Source organism: Anopheles maculipalpis, chromosome 3RL (genome assembly GCF_943734695.1).
Source record: "Anopheles maculipalpis chromosome 3RL, idAnoMacuDA_375_x, whole genome shotgun sequence".
In the NCBI taxonomy this organism is placed as follows: domain Eukaryota; kingdom Metazoa; phylum Arthropoda; class Insecta; order Diptera; family Culicidae; genus Anopheles; species Anopheles maculipalpis.
Genome location: NC_064872.1, coordinates 87390892 through 87413861, shown reverse-complemented (window position 1 = coordinate 87413861; position 22970 = coordinate 87390892). Strand labels below are relative to the sequence as shown.

At 40.7% G+C, this 22970-nt stretch overlaps 2 protein-coding genes across 2 annotated transcripts in view; both read left to right on the top strand.

Moving 5' to 3' along the window:
* LOC126562569 (protein lifeguard 1-like) overlaps window positions 1-22970 on the top strand; it is a 400503-nt gene that overhangs the window by 119085 nt on the left and 258448 nt on the right. The gene's annotated exons all lie outside the window — the stretch shown is intronic.
* Window positions 9903-11889, top strand: LOC126563128 (protein boule). Its single transcript, XM_050219750.1, has 5 exons — window positions 9903-10069; window positions 10902-11055; window positions 11157-11387; window positions 11535-11568; window positions 11846-11889. The coding sequence occupies exons 1-5, from the start codon at window positions 9972-9974 to the stop codon at window positions 11860-11862; spliced, it is 534 nt and encodes a 177-aa protein (XP_050075707.1). The 5' UTR covers window positions 9903-9971; the 3' UTR covers window positions 11863-11889.

The following is a 22970-nucleotide window of genomic DNA, read 5'->3' as shown; positions in this document are numbered from 1 at the left end:
TTGCCATTTGTCAGAAGGATTGTTCGGTGCTACGGTTCGGTGAAATGGTTAATAATTTTTAATTGATTTTACACCTCTTTTGATGAGTAAACTGTGTAATACGTCAGGATAAGAATAGTTGTTTTAATTGCCAAATGATCTTCAACCAAAGCATTAACAGTAATGTATGTAGTTATGTTGGATTTTTAGAGACAAACTGACTGACTTACTTGTCAGGGGATTTACGATTGTTTCATGATCTTGGCCTCCTGGAGAATTTCTCTAAATCGCTCACCATCTAACACCAACCTGGGCTTATCACGCCTCCTCTGTCCTTGTAGTTAAGCTACCCGATGGCTCACCGGAGTCTGGTGAGCCTCTGTTGTTGTTTTTCCACAGAAGGGGAGAAAAATCCCTCTGAGCATCTTCCTTTCGAATGCGATTAAGCGATTTTCGTCAGTTTTGGACAGTCCATGTCCAGACAGATCTATGTCTTATAGTCATATGTGAGTAATCGGACTATGAAGGTTCTATACAGTCCCAGCTACGTCCGTCGCGACAGGTATTTTGAATAGAGAAGTTTTCTCAGACTGTAATATGACTGTTTAGCTCTATGTTGTTGGTACTATCTTTTGACCCCAAATAGATGGAGTTTTGGACTACTTCATAGGTGTAGTCCACCTATATGTACTTCATCTCTGCGTAAATCAGGCTCTGGTTAATCAGGCAAGCTCAGCTGACTTTTTAGTACCTTTTTCAGCTTAAAATTCGAACCAATAACAGTAAGAATTCGATGCTTAAACGTTATTTATTTTTTTTGAAAGTATAGAAATACTATATCTTGCACACAAGCTATCAGTTGATCTTAATTACTGTTACTCAGTTTAAAAAACAGCTACCAAACCAACTGGCGTAAGTAATGAGAGAGAAAACCCACACAAAACCCTTGCCAATAACTTTAGCATCACTGTACTTAACATTGTTTGCAAAACTCTTCTTCCCCTTAATGAACGGATTCTGCTGAGTATCGTAAAGTTTTGCCCACCAGCAAGCTTCATTTGACGGTTCAGTGTTGTGCGAAGGAAGGTTTTGGTTTGTTTGCTCATATTACCGACCAGTAAAGCAACCGTTGATCCATCCCGCACAACAACTCCAAAAAAAAAAAACCTTGGAGGCTCGTCGTGAAGTTAATTTGATTCGATTTCATCCACGATTTTGGACGATAGCGAAAAGTTTGGAAATTGTGGTGGAAAAGCTACGGACTGCTCTCTCTCTCTCTCTCACGTTCACGTTCCAGTCTCGAGGAAAGTTACATCAAGCATATAAAGCATAGTGTGGATTGGGCGAAAGTGGTTGAGGGGGGGTGGAGGCAAGTTGTCTAATTCCATGAATAAATAATCCTTACTCCTAATTCCGTCAACTTTGCCGGACCGGAGAGTGTGAGCGTTAGTGTACCGGATTAGGATTAGGCGGGAAAACTGTTGTGTGCTATACTACTATCACATTTCGTCGCTTTTGGGGAGGGTGTGAATTATGTCCTTTCCGTGTCTCCTGCCCCCATAGGAGGGATGTCATCCGTTGCTTTCGCCGATGGCCGGATCGGGGTATCATCCAGTTGTTGGTTGGAGACTAGAATATCAGTGTTAATTCTTCTCCCTCTACCGAACACGAACCATGGATGGATCGTATGGCACAAAGTTGGGTAGATTAATTTTTTAAATATTCATTTACGATCTCTGATTCGGGCTTTTAGCCTTGGCCAGGTACGTTCAGGACAAAATTTACAACAAAACACATATTTTCGTCGCGTGTTCCATACAGTTTGCTTTCACTACGTTTTTCCCATCCAAGCCAGAAGTTGGGACCAAGCTTTAATAAACTAACAACATTCGAATAGATTGGATGTTTCATAAATCGTCGGTAAAATTGTCGTAAAGTGGTCCGAAAGCCAAAAAACGGAAATTCCATCATTTCTTTACAAAGAAGCTTTCCATTTATGAGCTAATCGTTTCATAAAGTTATGGTTGTCGAATGGCTGAGTCCCTGCACCTAACATGGGCACCGGCGACCACTTCATTCGCAACCGGAATCGATCGGAATGGGACAGCAGTGTGTGTTGCAAAATCGTTCGAAATGGTGGCGCACATATAGCGCGGATGAATAATTCATGCTCATCTCATCTCTCACTCCGTTTCATTGATGTACGAATGGGTGTGATATGGTCGCAGCGAGCAATAGCAATGGGCCATATAAATATTGCTCTTTTGCCGCGTTACACACGATGATGTACCTAGGACCATTTGCACCCAACCTTCGCTCGCATCAGAATCAGAATCGTCGGACTATTGGCCCACGGAGGGGAGGGTAAGGGAACCCATTTAAATTGGGTTCCATTTTCAATCGTGTGTCCTGCCCCAATGGAAGAATCCCGGTGTACCGTTTTGTTTTGCTGCCATTTTTATATTTATTTCGTATTGGAGCAGCGACACTAGCGCCACCGCCTCACATTCGTCCGGTTGATGTCCTCAAGGTCGTCCCGATAATGGGACGGGGGGTGGGTTTAGTGCCGGTATGTCATAATAATAATTTGATCTTGGATGCTGGGCATCTCCTCCTTTTTTATGTACTTCCCAACAATGCTCCAAATATGGGATGTGCTGTTCCCAATGCTCATGCGGTGCGGATTTTTCATTCGTTGGAAGGTTGGTAAGGACAGATTTGTGTTGCTAGGAGTGGACCATCCATACCGTGTTCCATTTTTATTCCAATTTTTTGTTGTTGTTGTACGCACGCAGTACAACGAATGAGAGGCGCAAATTGATATAATGTCGATCGCAGTTTGACCTCTCCATACGTCCGCGCCACTCTCTGTACATTTTGCAGGATGTAGGAGGGTTAGGTGTGTGTACTTCATCATCATTGTTACGGCTAGGAACTATCCACATGAAAGCTATGATATAATATCGTCATAAAAAAATTAATGCATGGAAATGGTTGAACCATGGAAAAGAATGAACGTTCGATATAAAAATGGTGGCTTAAAACTCTAGTCTAGTTGCTCGACCGAATGAAACACACTCTGCAGGAGGAGGGAAATTTATGATCGATTGGAAATAATGTTACAATCATGTATGTTCGGTTGCATATTAAATTTAGCAAATTGTATTGACACGCAATATAAAAATCAATTTACAGAACTGTCTACTGGTTGTGTGTGAACTCTGGGATGATCATTATTGTGTGTACGATATTTTCACGATCGATTATATAAGTTATTTATTAAAATTCATATGTGGGCGGTGTTTTTCACTGCATATAGATACCATTCAAGGCAAAACATTTGGATAACAATCAGGATAATTATCAGGAATTTCGGTAGCTTGTACTCTGCTTTTGATATTAATCTCAAAGCACACAAAAAGACTTAACAGACTGGTTCATCTGATGCCTTTCTCATGACGTGCCCGTTTCATCACAACTTACGCTCTGCCTTCTACCATCTTCTACTTGGAAAGCTTCTGAAGTTGTTTTTGAGCGCCCAAAGGACTTCACCGGGGACTGCCTGGTGGTGTAGGCGACAGCGGCGCCGGTCCTGCCGTATGAAGCGGTCTTCATACGGCAGGACCGGGGTTCCAATCCCATCCGGACCGTCCCCCCGTAGTGAGGACTGACTTACCCAGTACGTGGTATCGGCGTTCTAGTAAGCCATTTAAATGGAAGACATGACCTTAGAGGTCGTTTAGACAAGAAGAAGAAGAAGAAGGACTTCACCATAAAACGCTTCTTTATGTAATTTTTTAGTAGGACACTAAATTATATTTGAGTCCAGCACATCTCTCAAGATGTGGATTTATTTGCAGAAAATCCTTACTCCTCAAATTCAATTACCCCCCAGCTCTATTAGTGATGCAAGTTCTTAGACATATTTTTCATTTTCATCCTCATAACTGATTTCCCATGACACATTACGGGCCATGTAGTTGAGTGGCAAGGAAGGACTCTTTCGCATGAAACGACTCTTGCCTGGATTGAGCCTCAGTGATACCACGATAAGGAATAATTATCCCAATATTGTCTTCCTCGAAAGTCTTCCTGATGGTTTGTGCGTCAAAAATGAAAAGACACAACATAATTAAAATGAACGTTTATAGTAGTTACTGCTTTCAAGAGCTTCTTGTTAATTGATAGCGTTTCTTTTTTAATTATATATCCGTGTGAAAGAGACGAGAAAATGTATAACATTTTTTTTAAACTAATGTTCCTTGCTGTTATATGAAACGTCTCCATTTATAGCTGAGCTACTTTTCCCCGAGTCTTTGTTCTAGGGTCTTTAAGATGCAAAAAAATCGTTGAATAAAATAAAAGAAGGCAGAAAATGGAGCCATTTTCTGTCGTTCCACCGTTTTCGAGGAGACATTCGATCTATCTTAAAACACACTCACAAAAGCCAACCGTTTGTAGTAACAATTCAATGAACGTTCAGCAGCAGCAACAGCAGCAGTACCAGCAGAAAACTCATTATGATGAGCTTCTAGAGAAGTGTGTTTTGTGTGTGTGTGCTGTGCTGTGTCTTCTCTACACTACTACACTCCTGTTTAGTTACGTTCAACAGGAGCTGGAGTAGACCCCAGCATCTTTTTTCAGTCGATTGTGACAATATTTTCTCCCTGCCTGCCCAAGCACCCCATTAACCGTTGGCGCTCGCAGTGTGTTTATGTTCGCAATATTTCCACCTTTTTTGTTGGTCCCTCTCATAAGCTCGCTGCTCTAGGTGTACCCTCTCGAGTTGTTTTCTTTCTATGCTCTGTTCGAGTCTACTTTAATACCTGGTTCTATTTCTGGCAGGCATCTCTCACCCGGCAGTCGCACTAGACGCTTTGTCTCCGAGGGTGTAAGGAAGACATGTTTGTCGTGATTCCCCGGGCTGGGGGCCGTGCAGGCTAAGAGCATGAACAAAACACACACACACATTGAGGGGCTGTAGCAAGCATCTTCATCGTTGTATACTATTAGTTTAAAAAGTTGTCTCTTTTTGCTTGTCCCCCCTCCCCTCCCCACCCCCTGACAATCGTCTGGGAGCAAACCGATGCAAAGGCGAGGAGCTCCTGAAGCAAGCACTCTGTAGCAAGCGACAACTATGGTCACTTCTGGAATCGATCGAGCACATGAAACCATCTCCCATCGACGACTCCCCTCCCCGCCAGCTGAGGCTGTCAGGGACAAAAGCTAGATTGCATATACTCATCAGGACACAATGGTCCATGTACAGAAAAGGACGACAAAAAAAACGGACGAAAATCGGTCACTTAAATTGGAAAATTGTGGAAAACCTATGCGGACAAATGCTAGGAAAAATTAAAGAGAGAGAAAGAGAGAGAAGGAGTAGGTAAATCTGGAGAACCAGATGGTAAACGGTGTGACACAAACAGCTCTTCTTCTACTCGTTATTTGCCCGTTCAATCAACGTATATTGGAAGCAAACATTAAACATACGGTGTATGTGTACATCCCCACAGACACACACACACATACAGCGAGAGCATAAAAAAGTTATTAAATTAGTGGTGCTTTCTGGCACGGTGCCTTGTGGAGCATATTGGGTGGGCTTCTGGGTCGGGATTTCTGAAGCAAGTTGATAGTGGGGGGCTAGGCCTGAGTGGCTGAAGATTTGCATGTCGGAAGTGAGCATAACATTAACCAATACTGCGACACACACACACACACACTAAAGGAGCGATTTAGCGCGACCGTTTGCTGTGTGCAGTTTGGATGCATAATGTCCGACAGATGGAGACTGGAGGACATACCGGACCAGTGTCCTGGAAATTGTGAACAGAGCCGGCTTCATGTTTGGTGTGTGTTAGAAGCTTTGGAATGGGCAGCAAGGGAAGTGCAACTGCACATAACCAAAAACCAAAACAAGCTTACCGGCAAGAGAGATTTTCTCATGTCCCCTTTTACGTCAGATGTTTGGGAAGGTTGTTTTGGCAAACTTTATGTCCGAAAAACCAAGTTGCTGTTGAAACGAACTTTCTAATTTGGTGCGACCGATCGATTGGGTGAAGCTCAATTTTTTTTCTCTCTCCCCCAAAATGAACAAAACATTAGCTGACCGAGCGATTTTCGGATCGGATTTGGATCGGATCTCTCCTGTGCATGTTTTTCCTATCGCTTTTTTTTCTTCTCCATGGTAGAATGTTAATCCTCACCACATTTTCCATTGGGGAAGGTTATTAAGGCATGTTGGTGCCACTGTTGCAGTTGCAGTGGTGAGTGAGTAATGGCAAAAGAAGGATCGATTTATCATCAATCCAGCAGATCCTTCCATAGTTGGATCGATATCCGGGAATTGCCAGCATAGCTTTTTTTTTAAAGGGGGATGTTTTTGTATGTGTGGAATCTAGAAGTTCGACTCCAATTTCGACTCCATCAGCAACAGAGCGACATTCGCTTCACGTGGCAAGAGTGGCATCTTTTGCTGCAGATGACGTTTCGTTTGTCTGCTATACACCGTTGCGTTGGATCCTTGATGCGCCTATGACCTAGTTTTCTCTTCATCAGCAGCCAATTGTTGTTTGCCGTAGGACGTACCGGGCTACGAGCATATTCTCCGGTGTATGTTGCTAAAGCATGCTCCGATGCATTACCATTGGGGTGGTGAAGATGCTCCATCGGAGTGGTTAGTGTCTTGGTCTATCTGGTCCGTGGACTGTTAAACGCAATTAGTGTGGCATTTTTGGTGGCTGGATACAATAAATAATGTGACGAGGGAAGAGCGAAAACCGGAACGGGAAGCTTGTTGGAACACGCGCGCACCCAGGTTTGGTTCGATGTTCTACGGCCGCAGAATGCCAAACATACGTGATGATTAGCTGTATGTTTGGTAGGTGAAAAATGGTACACATTCGATACGAGTGCCTTCAGATGCAGTTTGTGTTAAGGCATGGGGAATGATGCTGGTGTACAACAACATCCAGAGGCACAGTAGTGACGTGAAGGCTGATCTGGGTCGGATTGAGAAGGTAATGCAATTAGTGAACAGCTTGAAACGTGCCTATTTGGTTCTAACAATTAGAACTACTTAATGAACTTTGCCTGCTTGCTGCTCGGGAAAGATCAAAGAGAACAAATCGAAATGCTCCCGAGTGGTGCTGTGAAAGTCTTCAAAGGAGCTGCATATTATAGTATTTATTTTCTAGACTTTAATTTGTGCTCAGCGCTTATGATAGTGCTTCTGGAAATTAAATTACTATAATGTAACTCTACAGTATGTAATTTCATAGAAACACAGTAAACCTTGGAATAGTCTAAGGTCACAAAGCAGATCTCTGGTGTTAATCGGACGAACAATTTTGCAATTGATGTATTGGCTCGAGAATATTGACGTATCAACTTGACATTAGTGGATCAGAGTATAAGCATTGGGCGAACGGCCCCGTAAGTTGTGAGTGAGACGATCTCTTCGAAAGTGGAAAGGATCGGCTCTCATTAGCAGCCGTTCTGATTTCGAAATAGTACTCTTTGGGTTACTCTTTAGGGCGGCCTCTATCACATTTAACTCGATTGTATCACATTTAACGCTATATTCTCAGATGATTTTCAAATGTGAGAGTAGCCCGAAATCAACTAATGCTACTGTCCAATCATGCGCTTTCGTTGCTTGTCCTGATGTGGCACGTAATGTCTTCATTTCATTATCAATTAACAATGTTACACAAGTTTATAAATATATTCTCTTCCTTAACCATTGCTCCATTGAGCATGGTGCACCAGTTGCATCCACCTGCACACAACTAAAATTCCTCCTACCGATGTGCAATCGTTTGACCTAGTTTTACTGGCTTTTAGTTTTGACTGGCAAAAAAAAACGAAAACAGCCAGCCGAAGGGGAAACTACATTTTGTTTCTGTTAATGCAACATAGCAAAAATCAAACTCCTGCTATCATTAGCATGCTCGCGGGGATGGTGGTACTTGGTGCGGTGACAGTCATTCATTTTGAAAGCTTTCCTTCTTCAACCATTCGGGAAACATCTGTATGCATCTTCTGCATGTTCTGTGCAGCAGCCCTTCGCTCTTTCTGGTTTTGTTTCATTCCGTGAGCATTGTACGTTCAAGTGAGCTACCATTTCCATCTATCCTGCGAGTAAGAACGGCTTTTTTGTTGCTCCAAACCAATTTCATCTCAAGATGCAAAACCATTATCGTTGAAGGTACACGAATGTCAGGGAAAATCGGGGAAAATGCGGGTGTTAAAACCCGGGGTTGCCCGGTTTTTTTGTTGTTGCACTAAAGTCATATCCAACGAGAGAGTATTGTTGTGATTTTGTTTTTCTTGCTGTGAAACGTACACATCCTTGTATTTCCTTCCTTCACTTCAAATGCCACCACGCAATTTCCTATCTCCTTTTTCCGATTTTCATCCTTTTTTCTTTTGCCCAACCTCAGATAAACGAAGAAACCAGAGCCAGTAGTCGTTAGTCACGGTGTTTTTTTTTTGTTGTTGCGTTAAAATTGTTGCCATGTTGCTGCCGTTGTTGCCGTTCTTGTTACACTGTTGTTTCTCGTTGCTGTTACTGTTGTTGTTTTCCTTCCTTTGTTTATTTTTACTATTGTGTTTTCTTTTCTTTCTTTTTTTCTTCTTCCTTTATTTCCAATCCCGCTCTCGACGTGCAAATTGTCTACTGCTACCACTACTACTACTACTACTACTACTTCTACTTCTACTACTGTTGTGCATTTGTTTGCAACAACACAATAAAAATATAAACAAAACCCTCACCCGGAATCACGGTGTGCGTGTGCGTGTGTATGTGTACATATATTATATATTTCTTGATCTCTGTTGTGTTGTAATGCGTTGTTGGTTCCTTCGCCTTCACTTCCTACAGCAAAATAGCTAGAGCGCTTTCGAGCTCAAACCAAAAGTGAATGACAACAACGACGACGATAGAGTGACCCTCGAGCAAAGTTGAAGCTGCAGCAGATGGTGCAAATTAACGGCTGGTACGCGAAGTAAAACATTGCAGCATCATAACGACAACGAGGTAAAGCAGAAAGCACACACTCGGACGACGCAGCAGTAGAAGCAGTGTAGAAATCGAACAAGAAAAGGTGGTGTGCATTAAGGACGAAAATCTCTTGACGACGAAGCTGTTGGGAGGTGAATGTATTGTTATTGTTGTATTGTAACCACCCTCCAACGCAAAGCTTAACGCCGAACACTTGCCAAGGAATCAAAGTACTGGAAGCAGAAGAACAAGACTGTTGCAGCTGATAAATCTGTCAAACTTTGGACAACCGCTAAGGAGAGAGCACGGAAAGACTCACTGCAAGACTCACTCCCGGTGTCGTAGTGTTGCGCCATAATTGTTGTTTTGTTTGGCTGTGGCTAAATGAATTTAATTCGGCTGCTGTAGAGAGAAAGCCTCCGAAAAACTACAAAAGAAATCAAAAAGCAAGTCGTGTTGTAACGACGATCAAAGTAAAAGGATTAAGGCACAACCCCTTAAACCTGTGCAGTACGAGTAGAACGTTGTAAGCGTTCTACGAACGTGTCCATCGGTGGAAAAAGATCAAACCCTTCCTAAGCTCACACCGAGATCTCGTTGAGTAGTGAAAAGCTTTTTTTTTACTTCTCCCTCGTCTGTCAAAAGCACGCTTTTAGCACACGCCCGATTGCGAAGCAAAAATTAAGCAAGGAAAAGTTGTGGAAAAACGTATTTCCCTCTTTTACCCCAACCCTCATCACCCCACCCTCTTCACCCGTTACAACGCTCTCTAAAGCAGGCAGGTGATTCCACCGAACGCCACATTCAACACACAACACACGCATACCTAGATTACGAGACACCCCACCGCCACCTGTTCCGAGGTTTGAGCGGTTCGTGGCGTATCGGCGTAAGTTGCTGTCCGTTCCATCACTTTTCGCGCAAGGTAAAATCCAACCCCCCCGGCCTCAAGACGGATCCGTATCCGGCAGCACTGCACAAAATGTCCATACCGACCCCGGCTGGACAGCTTGACGGGGCCCTGGCGGCCCCCAAGTACGGGACACTCATACCAAACCGGGTGTTTGTCGGCGGTATCAGGTAAGTGCTGTTACACCACCCTTGTATCTTGTGAGTGTGTGCGAGCGTGTGTGTGTGTGCGTTACCACTGGAGTGTTATTTTCCGGTGCCGTTCTACCGTTTACATGTTCTCGTTTACGTTCCGTTTTAGTTTCACTGTTAAAACACTTGTTAAACCGGCATTTATTCATCGTGCATTTGGTTTTCGTTTCGTTACAATTTCGAGTTACGTTTACGACTTGCAAACGAATATGTATTATAAAATTTCTCACCCTTTTGTAAATGAAACAACATATATTCCGTATCTTATGAAATGATGAAATTTGAAGGGAAAATTTGCAGAGAAAAATTGTACGTGTTTAGCTTTCAATCGAAAATCGGATCTGTGGATGTCATTTTTTGACCCATTTCATCAGTGGTTCAACCGTGCGACCGCCCGGTAGGGTTGTGTGGGAGCAGCGTTGGTTTTTCACTGTGCAGTACTCGATGCAAAATCCCATTCGGATCACACATCTTCTGAACAATAAAAAAAAAACAACTATGCTTAGGACTAGGATCCCTCAGATCAAGAAAACAAATCATATATTTGTCAAATAGCTGATCCTCCTATCTCCCCGATTTACGATTGAATTTTGTTTTATTGTTCCTGAAGAGCATTAAAAGTGCCAACTTAAGACTTTCTTACCATACCCAAACCCCGTCTTTTGATACAAAATAAATAAAAAAAATGGAATGATGAACAGTATCGTACGAAAAGTGCGAAAGAGGCATACAGCAGGTGTGCGGTACCTCCGAATTTCCCTCTAGATAGACACTTATTATCTTCTATTATCATTCCCTCAACCTTTCCCAGTGGCGATACGACGGAAGCTGAGCTGTGCCGTCTATTTTCATCTTACGGTAACGTCAAGTCAACGAAAATCATTGTGGACCGGGCAGGCGTCAGCAAAGGGTACGGTTTCGTCACGTTCGAGACAGAGCACGAGGCACAGAAACTGCAGAACGATGTATGTGTTGTTGTCCCCGGCAAAGGAACACGCTAGTTTATAGACACCCTTTTAACATCCTTTTACGTTAATAATCACCCAACCTCGTTACAATTTTGCAGTGTGATTGCATTGTCCTGAGGGATCGCAAGCTAAACATTGCGCCGGCCATCAAAAAGCAGACACTGTGCGCCACGAACGGTGCCGTGTATTATGCCGCAACCCCGCCAACGCCAGCGATCAACAATATTCCGATCGAGCAGTTTGCCACAGTCTACCCGCCAGGTGTGCCAACCATGTATCCTCCAACGTTGCCGTATCAACCGTTCTACCAGTACTACAGTGTGCCAATGGTGAGTGTTTGCGAAACATGAGCGGGAACCGCGCTCACTCGTCCTGGTCACTATCACGTGTTTGGGGCGTGTACGAGTTTGTCAGTTGGTCTATATTATGCCGTTTGTTCTTTCTCCCATTTGGTCCCCAATGCTTTCCCCCCACAGAACGTTCCCACCATCTGGCCTCAGAACTATCAAGGTGAGTAGAGGTGGGTGACAGCAAAGACCCTTCAATTTGATGGTAGATTGAGCCCTATGCAGCAATCCTTAACGATGTTTGTGAGCAAGAGCCTCAACATATAAGTAGAAGGCCTACAAATATTCTAAAGCCTATAAACAGGTGTAATAATAGTATATTTAATCTACCTCAATCATTGAAGGGTCATGCATGTATCTTAATCACCTAATCACCACTCTTGTACTCCTATCCCACGCGTGTAAACGTATTCAATCTGAGACCACTTCTATATCCTTAGGAATCTACCCTTGCTAAGCGGCACAGCTGCTGCAGTACGATGTGGACGTTAAATTGTAGTGTAATAAAACAAAACACAACAACAAATGATAAGACTATAAGCGACTATTATTGAGACGATGAGAAGATCTTCATGCCTATATCCGAGCGGACGACTACCGGTGTCAAAGGGCGTATGTAGATGGGGAGCAGCCACATCACGAACAAAAAAACAAATCTTATTTATTATCATGAGTAACTATTTATACAAACAAAAAAACAAACCCCGTGGAGTGCAAACCAGTGCATGTGGAGTAAAAGTGTATAGTGAAACCGCAGGAAGAAACAGAAAAAAACAAATTTTCAATCCATGTGTAAAAAGAAAAAGAAAAGCCATTAGAATCGGTCGAGAATGCCCTTAGGATGTAAAACCATAAGCAGAGCAATATGAGAAACGTCGTTGGCATTATGTAGAGCGAAACGAAGAAAGGCACTGCAAGTAAACAAGTGCATCGGGATGTAAGGTTTTTGGTTGACAAAAATCAATTAGTTACGGTTTTGTTACTGTACTTAATGTGTATGTAAGCTGTAGGATACTGACAGAAGCGATCTGTCGCAGTATTCGAGTGTTGAAGCACCCAACACTACGAACAACGTACGGTGTGCTATCATAATAGCGGGCTCGAGATAAAATTTTGTTGGTGCAGCAGGTAGCTAGTCTTTTCTGCTACTAGGAGCGTTCAAAGTTATCAGTTGCAGTCAGCAATAAACACACAAACATCATTTTAAGCTAAAATGCTCTAGGATGGGCTGGATTATGTCGCGTGCACATTAACTCACACACACACACCATCACATGAAAATCATTTAAACAACGGAAGAGGAAGTATCAGTCAAACTTGTCTTTAGCCTCTGTGCTTACCACATCTTGTGCGCAAAGTTAACCGTCACCAAAGACAGACGACGTTCAATGATGAAAGCGGATGAACGATTATGATGATGATGTGTGGAAAAGTTTTGATATCAATTCATCTTCGGCATATGCAGTCATACGCCTTCTGGCAGTACGAAAAAAGGTGGAAGCGCAAGATAATGTTATGCTCTGCAAAATGACTCGTCGATGAGGCTGGTTGACAGACTGCCTGAGGGATGCGTGCTGTCTCATTATGCGTTAATATCGTCAGCCACCACACACGTAAATACACACAGACACAGACACACGGCATTACAAGTACAGAGGCTGTGAAGCGAGGTTTCTCGGGCAAGGATATAAACGGAAGCGGGCACGCCAAACCACGCGTGAGTAAGCGAAATTGCAATGGATCGGTTCAAACAGCCATCGCTCGTTGGTGCGAATAGAAAAAGCAAACCGTATTAGAGCGGAGTAGAACTAGAAAGACGGCAAACAAACTCAAAAAAAAAACAAGTGCACGATTCCATTTACATCAAAACCGCTCACCGGTACCGCCGCATTTAGGAATACATCCGGACATACGCCTGTGAGAAGGTTTGACGATAAAGAGAGGGGGTGGCTCGGGATGCGCAGTTTATCATGATTTTTGCTCCACAACAACAGCAACGGATCGAAGCGTATTCAAACTGACGGATGGGAGCAACAAAAAAGCAAAAGCGCGAACAAATGAAAGGAAAAAAGTAGTGTACGGAATTAACATAGAAACACACATTTTCCACTCGCACATACACTCACAAAAGAAAGGCACAATAGAGTAGTAGCTGCCTTAGAAGGATAATGCGAGCCGGAGAGCGTACGGACAAAGAAAGAACCAGCGGAAGCACCACTGTTTTGTAGTTGATACGAATACGATACACTTGGTGGATCCATCGGTATGGTAGATAGGGAAGGCCAAAGAGAATGGAGATGGTGCTTCGCATGCAAGCAAAACAATATGAGCGGAACGAGAACGTGTAGGATAGAAAGACAAGACCAGCTCCCAAAAAGAAAAGAACAGCTCCGAAATATATTCTTCCGTTGCACCACGAGAAAGCCCGAGCGAGTGGAGCGATGGCGACAGTATGATGGCAATCCTTTGCATTTTCCGAACGACGGTAACTTGAATTCTTACCTAAAGATGGGGTGAAAATTTTCCCGGAAAACAGTAACCGAAACCAGTGGTGAAAGGTGAGAGTGTGCACGCTTTTCTTCTGCGAAGCTGCTGTTCATTTTTTGGGTGTATTGTTTATCGTTGTCTCATGTACTTTAGGCTGCTCGGTGCTCGTGGGTTTGAGATTATTTGACGGTGGATCACAACTCCGGACAAAGTCTCCCGTTTGCGCGTGCTGTTCTGAAGGAAGGTTACAGTTTTAGCTCAAAATCGATGAACGTTTGTTCGAAAAGTGATTGTTGGACGGCTCAGCACGATTCTAAACCTTGTAGTTGAAGGAAAAATTAATAAAATAATTATTTAAAACGCAACCGAAACCCAGGCAACAAAAAAACTTAAAGAAATGGATGCGATTCTGTTGCATCATAACACCTAAGGCGATAATAAGATTTACATGAGTGAGAGTAGAATGCGTAAATTGCAAACAATATTTGCTTTAGCTCGTTTCCGATTTTACGCGCGCACGGCCACCCACCCATCAGTGGGGTTTGTAATGTGATATTGGTGTGAAATGTGCGATTTTACGAACCGCTCGGCACATACATTGAGCCTGTTTCGTCCCACTCTTGCAGAAAGACTAGGGACAAGTCGTTTTAGAACCTTCGGTTTAGAAAACAGTGGACAAACAAAGCAATAGAAAAAGTGCGAATGAAGTAGGAAAACCTTGTAATGTATCCGCTTTTATCCGTTCGTTGCATTCAAACTGCCTCCTTTTCATTTTGGGATGCGGGCAAAATTACCTGCATCTAAAATAATACAGCAGAAACACATATAAATAGAGCTGTTAAAACAGCAGAAGCAAAGCACAATGCAATATATTATGTAAAGGAAAGATAATTTTACACAACTGTCTCAAAAGGCAAATTACATCTCGAGCCTTATGCTCAAGTTGCAAGCGTACAACAAACAACATGGCACAGTGAAAACTACTACTTAACCTTTAAATTGAAAAAAAAGCAGAAAACAGCAGCCCAACTTTAAGTGTGTAGTGCAGACACAAACGAAATGCATTATAAAAAAGGCCCAAATTTAACTTGTTTTGGTGCTGCAATGTGTACGACGCCACACAAACAAATCGTGCCAGGGTAAATGATTAGCAAGTGATCCATCAAGCCACCGTAGGGTTTGTTTGTGCATGTGGTTCTTCCATGTTTTTTCCCCGCAGTGCGCTTTTACGGGAAGCTGTTACGCAAATTGGGCCATGATTGATGACAACCGAATTGGAAATTTTTACAGATCCACAGACCCATGGATTTGCATGATAAGCAAGTGGTGCAGTGGAGACAGATAGAATATAATGTACGATATTTAGTGGTTGGCATACGTTACTAAGTACGTAACTTGCCACCCCAGCAGACGCCTTGTAGTGGTAAGGTTTTAGTTTCAATTTTGGATCTCCTAGATACGATGCGTCTTGCCCGCACGATCTTAACTAGCAGCCACTCTGTATGTTTCTTGCCCACTTACACTAGCGAGATTTGTCATAGGATTAGTGTATTTCCGCTAGAGGTCGCTCTTGGTTTTAGTTTGGCCGCATGATGCATAAGTTGAAGCTTTTTTTGATGTCGACTTGTGCCACAGATTAGTGCAGTGAATTCTCCGTGGCGAGAAAAGGAGATGTTAGAAGGGTGCGTTGTTGAGGCCGAAGGCTGTTTGCTGTTGTTGTAGCAAGAGCTTAAGCAGCTGTGGTATAGTTATGGAAACGATGGCAATATATGGCTGCCACCATCTAGCGGGAGGCAGTCTACCGTAGTAGGATATATACTAACTAAGACAAATAACACTCAGAAGAAAGCAATTAGCCAATAGCTTAGAGAGACGCGAAAGAGAGTGAGAGTGAGGCGTTAGGATATTGAGAAGACTGGCTGTCTCCGACAAGGTGCAGAACGCCGACAGTTGGCATGCCCGGATGCTGATGCGTTCTTGTTTGTGAAATAATGATTCTCGCTGCCATGCTGACCAATCAGGTTTCAAATCAGTTTAAACAAGAAAAAAAACTCCGCTGTTTAGTTTCATTAGTCACATTTTGTTATCTACTGCTTACGGTCTATGGTTTCTACCCTTTTGTTGATTAATCATTACGCGTGGTTATTGGTGGACGTATCTATTTGTTATATATCTTCTTCTGTCCCAAAGACACTGTTGATTGTGAAAGTTATTTGCGGCAAAGCACGACTCGTTATCCGCCTGTAAACTGTTTAACTGTTGTATTTTTGTTTTTGTTTTCGCTTCGTTGTTTTTTGATTTCATCTGGCAAAAGCTAAATTCATCCGTTTCAACAGACAGATCAAACAAACTTCCCGTTGTGCGTGCTTGGAAGCATCGAGCATTTTAATTTGATCACGTTTTTGAAAAGTGCTTAGGTGCATCATATATATAGACATTAGAACGGTAACGGAAAACGGCACAGAAAATCAACTGAATTGCGATAATGAGACTGCGTAAAACGTGGTAAAAAGAACATGAAAGACAATGGAGGTCAGCAGTGTTTTGGTAATTGTTAGGAAGTAAACAAAATAAAACCAACAACTGTTGCAAATTCTACGGCGCAAATACGCAAATAACTCTTTATTATTTTAAGAGCAAACCTAAACGGGACGATAAACGTAAGCTAAGTTGTAAGAGATTGTAAGGAAGCGGGAAGCGTGAAGAAAAGTGAAAAGGGGAAAGGAAAACAAACCATAAGCTAATAATCTAGTGAATAACATATTGTAACAAACAAACAAACACATAAGCAAGCACACTCAATCTAAACTGTTAGCCTGTAGCGACGTATTGAGTAGCAAAGGAAACATAACAGAAAAATGAAACGAGACAGATAAATAGTGCAGATGGAATGCAATATAAAAGCAAGCAAACCGATATAAAACCAACTCTAAACAATCGCGCGAGAAGATGAGGAACGAAAAGAGAGTGGAAAAATGTTTTAACGATTTATTTATTTCCTTTTTGAGGATGATCGATGAACGATCATTAAGTTACTAGCTGATCCGTAACTGAGATGACAGTACACTAAAACAACATGGCGTCTAAATGAAATGAGGAAGTAAATAAAGCAAACAAACTATAAATCACATTAAACACATCACCCAGCAACATCGAAAGCAAAAGTAGTCAGCAGAATGTAGTCGAAACGCGGTCGTAGTACAGAAGAAGAAAATTCTCTTCTTACTTCACAGGAGCGATCATTTGATGCTGTCTGGAGGCATGAACACAGTGTCAGGTCTATTAGTAGGGCGTTTTTTCTTCTTTGCAGCAGAAAAGATCATCGCACGCCATTATCAGCAAAATAAGCCATTCCCCGCCTGATATACGTGATTTGTATGCGAAAGGATCGACGGAGTCGATGATCATCACACCACACATTCGTCGCACCACACATTCGTCGTTAGTGATCGTGTACGACTAACGTAATAGTAATATGCAATACAGCATAGCACTGAGAATGAGATTGAGCAACAGTTTGCATTGGCCGTACATCACAAAAATCACACATACAAAACGAAAAGCTCCCCCTCCCGCACATACATCATTGCACGCACTGTGGTACAGTTTAAGAAAGAAAATGTATATCAAAGGTTTCAAAACATGCAAAAAAATGGCAAGAAATGTTTTGATATGAAATTTATTGTTATTGTTGAACCAGAACCCCAAGATGTGTTTGCGTATGTTTGCGTGCGTGTATGAGTGTTTGTGTGGGTGTGTGTGTATGTGTGTGTGATGGTGAAAAACGAGAACACACACAGTGCAAGGATATGTGGACTGTTAAGATCTGGATCGAAACGTTATTTGTCCTTCTTGTTTTATTCAAATTGTTGAACTTCAAGATCATCACGCTCAATAGAAGAGAAAGTGGACAAAATGGTCAGATAAAACACACCCACTCACACACGCGCATATACTCTTGGCGGTTGTTGATTAGTGCGCATTGTTAGAAGAGGAAATTGAGCGGCGGTTCGTGTGTTATCATTTCAGGGGGTTGTTTTTTTTTTTTGTTAAAAGATGGGCAAGAACAGCCCCACTCAAAGAAATGAAGGCGCAATACAAGAAAGCAACAAAACCCGATTGGAAAATCCAAAAGTAATCTCTTTGTGATAAATTTGCCAAAACCAAAAAAAAAAAACATCTAAACAAGAACAAAAAGGAAACAGCAAAAAGTAATTGATGATGGAAAGAAATCAGCACAAACCAACATAAGCTGTTGCTCGTCAGCTAAGGTTAGTTTGTGTCGTGGCTCCTTTTGCTCTATGCGCAAAACACTTTTGGTAAATGCACGGTATTTATTTCACTTCTTTTGTATCTACTATATCCTTACTCTGCCAGAATCATATTGGTGAACCCGATGGCTTCCATTAGACGGTACTCCTCTTTTTACCGTATTAGGGATTCCTTTTTTTCACAATGATCATCATCACCACCAACCATCACAAGGTATTTTGAAGTATCTTAACCACTACAAACATCACAGATCTATTGCAAATGCTTCCAATAATAAGCGCCATTTGTACTTAAAAATATGTTTCTTGCATTGGTTGAATGCAAAACTGTTAAACGCAATCGAATTGGATAAAAAAAAACTCCATTTCGACTCATATTTTGACTGGTTAGCCAGGCTACGGTGCAGGTACCGCTGCAGATCTGTTGCGAATGCGAACGCTTCTTAAGCATCTTCCCGACTTTCGGTATTGGTTGAAAAGCATACAAACCATCAAGCAAAACCTGTCACTGATTACTTCATCTCAATTTCATTTTCACAAAACTCAAAATACAGGCGAAACAAATAGCAGAAACATACAAAATCACGCATTGTGTGAACCCATTTCTGAAGAAAGGCCGAAAAGATAACCTTAATTCGACGCGGACTTCTTTAATTAGCGGACTGGGCAGAACGAGACGGTTCAAAAGAACGAAAGGAAAATTTTAAAACGAATATATTATGTGCTGTAGTAGTAAAACGGAAGCTACACGTGTAAGGAAACTTAAGTAAACAAACAAACAAACAAAAAAAAGAAATACATTAATAATATTATCTCTATTGAGATATAAAAATATATTATTTATTTAAAGAAAAATACACGGACGGCTAGCCGTGATATTAGGGGAGGAATGGGAAGACAGAATAATGCAAACAAGCAGCAAAAACAAAACAAAAATCACGATGAGAAAACGAACGATTAGAGTGCTAGATCGGAAGCGAGAAGAGTGGCAGATTAACATAACACACAAGAAATTCTAGCCAGATGAGAACATAAAAAGAATGAACTAAAGTCTAATTTATTTATATAATATACTATATACAGATAAAAGTAAGCAATAAACACAAAATGTAGAAAACTGATGAGTCACCGGAGCAGAAAGATAAAACTGAAAAAACGAAATTTAAATCACAAACAAGTGAAACGTGTAGTAAAGAAGTAAAACAAAATATAAAAGCAAGAAAAGAAAATAAAAACACAGAAAAACGTGAAGATGCATTATAAAAAGGAATATTATAATCGATATATACCAACACTTATATATATTACATATATATACAAGCAGACGAAGCTAGGATGTAAGGCAAAGAGACAGGAAAAAAGGAAGACATGAAAGCACATTTATCCTCACACAGAAAAGATGCAGAAAAGGCAACACTCAACATTCATTATGTCAATCCTCCAAACACACCCACAAGTGGACAGAGTTGTCAAGACACAAACATATTTCATATAATATGCACACTCTTGTGAACCGAAAATCAACATAACTCCTAGATGGTTAGCAATGTAAGTAAAGACACAACATATAAAAAAGGCAAAACATTGCATAAAACTCACTCAATCTTACCACGTACACACAAAATAGAAACCACAGATAAACTTACAACACAATTAATCTAATGCATGTACTGGCTGGAATGCCAACGGAAACGATGATATTTTTTAAAAATATTATACCTATATACATACCGAAATGCGGGCAATGCAGATACATAACTACGGAAAAGAGGATCGGAAGAGAAGACGGGAGAATCGAATTGGTTTAAATAAGAGTAATTGAATGTGTGTGTGTGTGTGCGTGTGTTATCTGAGAGAGGATATTATTAAACACGGAAGAATGGTTGAAATAGTGAAAATTGGAATGATAAGAAGGATGGTCGCAGGCTATGATGTGAGGTGGGTTAAACAAAAATACATAATTAGGAAAAATAAGTAATTTATACAATAAACAAAAACAAAAAACCCCGATAGTAAATCGGTAAACATTTGGAGTGAAATCTAAAATAGTAGAAATCGAAATAAAATCAAGAAAATAGAACAAGAAAAAACCACGCATATATGATATATATACACAATAATGGTGTGTGAGATAAAAAGAAGAAATGAAAAACTCAAAACAAAAACTCTAAACAAACCCCCTCTGTAGACGATGAAAATAATGTAGCAAAAACAAAACCAACACAGACACACTCTTACACATAAACGTATAGTAATGTAATACGGAGAGAACAAACAAAAAAAAAAAAAGACCCCCCGTAAAAGAAAAAAGCTAACGGATGAAATATATTCAAACTGTCGGTGATATTTTTAGATTATAGATAATAATACGAAAGAAAAGCAGAATCTGTGTCACGGGTACACAGTGGTGGTGGTGGGCGCATTGTGCGAATGTCACGAAACGAACAACACATAATAATACTAAAGTAAATGATAGTAAGTAATACATAAATGAGCAAAACGATGAGTTGGAAGCACTGCGCGAAAGGATAGAAGATGAAAACATTTAAAACACACAGATACACAAACACACAACACACAACACACAGATAGTAGAAGAGAAAAACAAAGCAGCGTAAAGAAAAGGGTATGTAACGAGAGAGTGGAATAGGAACAGGAAAATAAAAGGAGAAAACGCCTAGGCACTTTTTTTCTTTCTTTAACATCGTAATCGCTACCAGATCCAGATGGTGAAGATGGCTTATTCTGTTGTTATACAGTATTTTCTACAATTTTAGAAAAAAAGCTTCCGGATAAGAAATTGTTGCTAAAGTCTTTGAGCTTTGTTTTATTTTGTTTCTATCATTTTATGTTGGCAAAACTACTCGATTAGCAAATGTTAGAACAGGACAAAAACAGGATGAATATTGAATACTGCGTGCTCTACTACAACGTGCGATTAACTTTTGGTTTGAAGTTTGGTTTTTGATAGTGTTTTCCGAATCCTATAAAGCAAATATTCACATGTTTAAAACAATACGTGGCGTAACAACTACCGGTTGGTGAATCCAACGTTATTTTTAGCATGTGGACGCGTGTTTTATCTACTGAAAAATACTGTACATTGCGATGTGTAATTTAAAAGGTAGAATTATTCCTACTTTTTATTTTACAGATCATTTGCTATTTGCTGATTGTTTCAAACGTGTTTCAAAAGGTTTTGAACTCTTTTTTTGTCTTCTGGCAAAGTTGATAAGCGCTTTTCTTCCCCATGTGAAGAATTTTGATCTAGTTTAGCTTTCCTTTGCTTGAACACATTCTTCTTTAAACTGTCAGCCGAGTAACAGACAGTGGCAATATGTTATTGAAAGAGGAAGAGAGATAGTGGTTCTCAGTAAATTATCAACCAATGGACAATAACGAAGGCAAAAAGATAAAACTTAAAAATTGCATCGAAAAATGTTAGAAAACTTTATTGGACCTAGCAATTGGATAAATAATGATCTAAAATCTAAAGATATTTAAAGCAAAACATGGAAATTTTTTATTTTTTTAATATATTGAACGTTTACGAACAGGGCAACTAGGTTTATACACCGGTACAGCGTAGCACAACACTATTACAAACACTATTACTACTACAACTAACACTACTTAACAAGCCACAGCACTTAAACGAAAAGAAGAAGAAAAGATAAACAATTATACAAAAACATATATACAGCATACAAACAAACACATAAAACAACACTTAATACTCGACACAATACAGTACGGCAGTGAGAAAGATGAAGCTGTTTAAAATAGGGAGCCCAGACGTGTGTGCTGCCCACGTGTGAGGAAAGACTTCCTGGTTTCGAGATTGGTTTTTTGTGTATGGGTGAAAAGGAAGCAAATCAGGTCACCAACGAATGGGTTTAAACTTTTTTAAGCAAATACCCCTGACAGCATGGAGAAGAAAATTTACGTTTACGTTGCCAAATAGGTTCGGTACTGCGAGGAAGAGGGTACCACCATCACCACCAGGAAGGTGCAATTTATGAGAAAACGTCGGAACAGATAGCGAACGGCAGCAACGGCGTGGTGTTCTAGTAGGAAATGATATTGTATTTTATGTAATGCCATGGTAGAAGAATTGGTAGAAGAAGGAACGCAGAAGCATAAGGAATGGACAGAGGGTTTAGTAAAATTTTAATGCAAACGTATCTTAGTAGAACAATTTCGTGCGGAGAATGCCTAGTAAATGTGAATGTAATGCACATTGGCGGTGCATAAATGTGGAAAGGCTGGAATCAGAAGGAAAGAATCAGCTATTACTTGTTAACTTTAACTATTATTTCGTCTGTGCTGTCTCGTTTCGTTTTCACCTTCCGCGAGCTTACGCATATGGAGTCTACAAGTGGTGGACAGACAAACAAAAAACACATGAATAACGTCTATAAAAAATATTCAACCAGAAAGGGAAATCTTTAGGTTTTTTTTATATGTTTTATTATTCTTTTTAAGTTTCCGCCCTGAAACTCCGAAATTATTTTTGATTCTGTTGTGTTTTAAAGTGTTTCATATCACAGAAACAGTGTTTAAGCAGTAAGCTGCTCATCTTAAGGGTATGTTTTTGATCTATTTTTCATATGAATTTATGTTTCTTTTCGTTTTAAATTTATCTTATAATTTCCCCCTTTTTTGTTTCATTCTAGATGTGAGTAGAAGAACACAAAACCTTCGTATGTCAATCGAAAAGCAATGCAAAACCCCTCGTCCTCATTATCTATTATTGTAAAACGGTTACAGTTCGCCTAAAGGTATGCAGAAGTCAAGAGCGACGCAA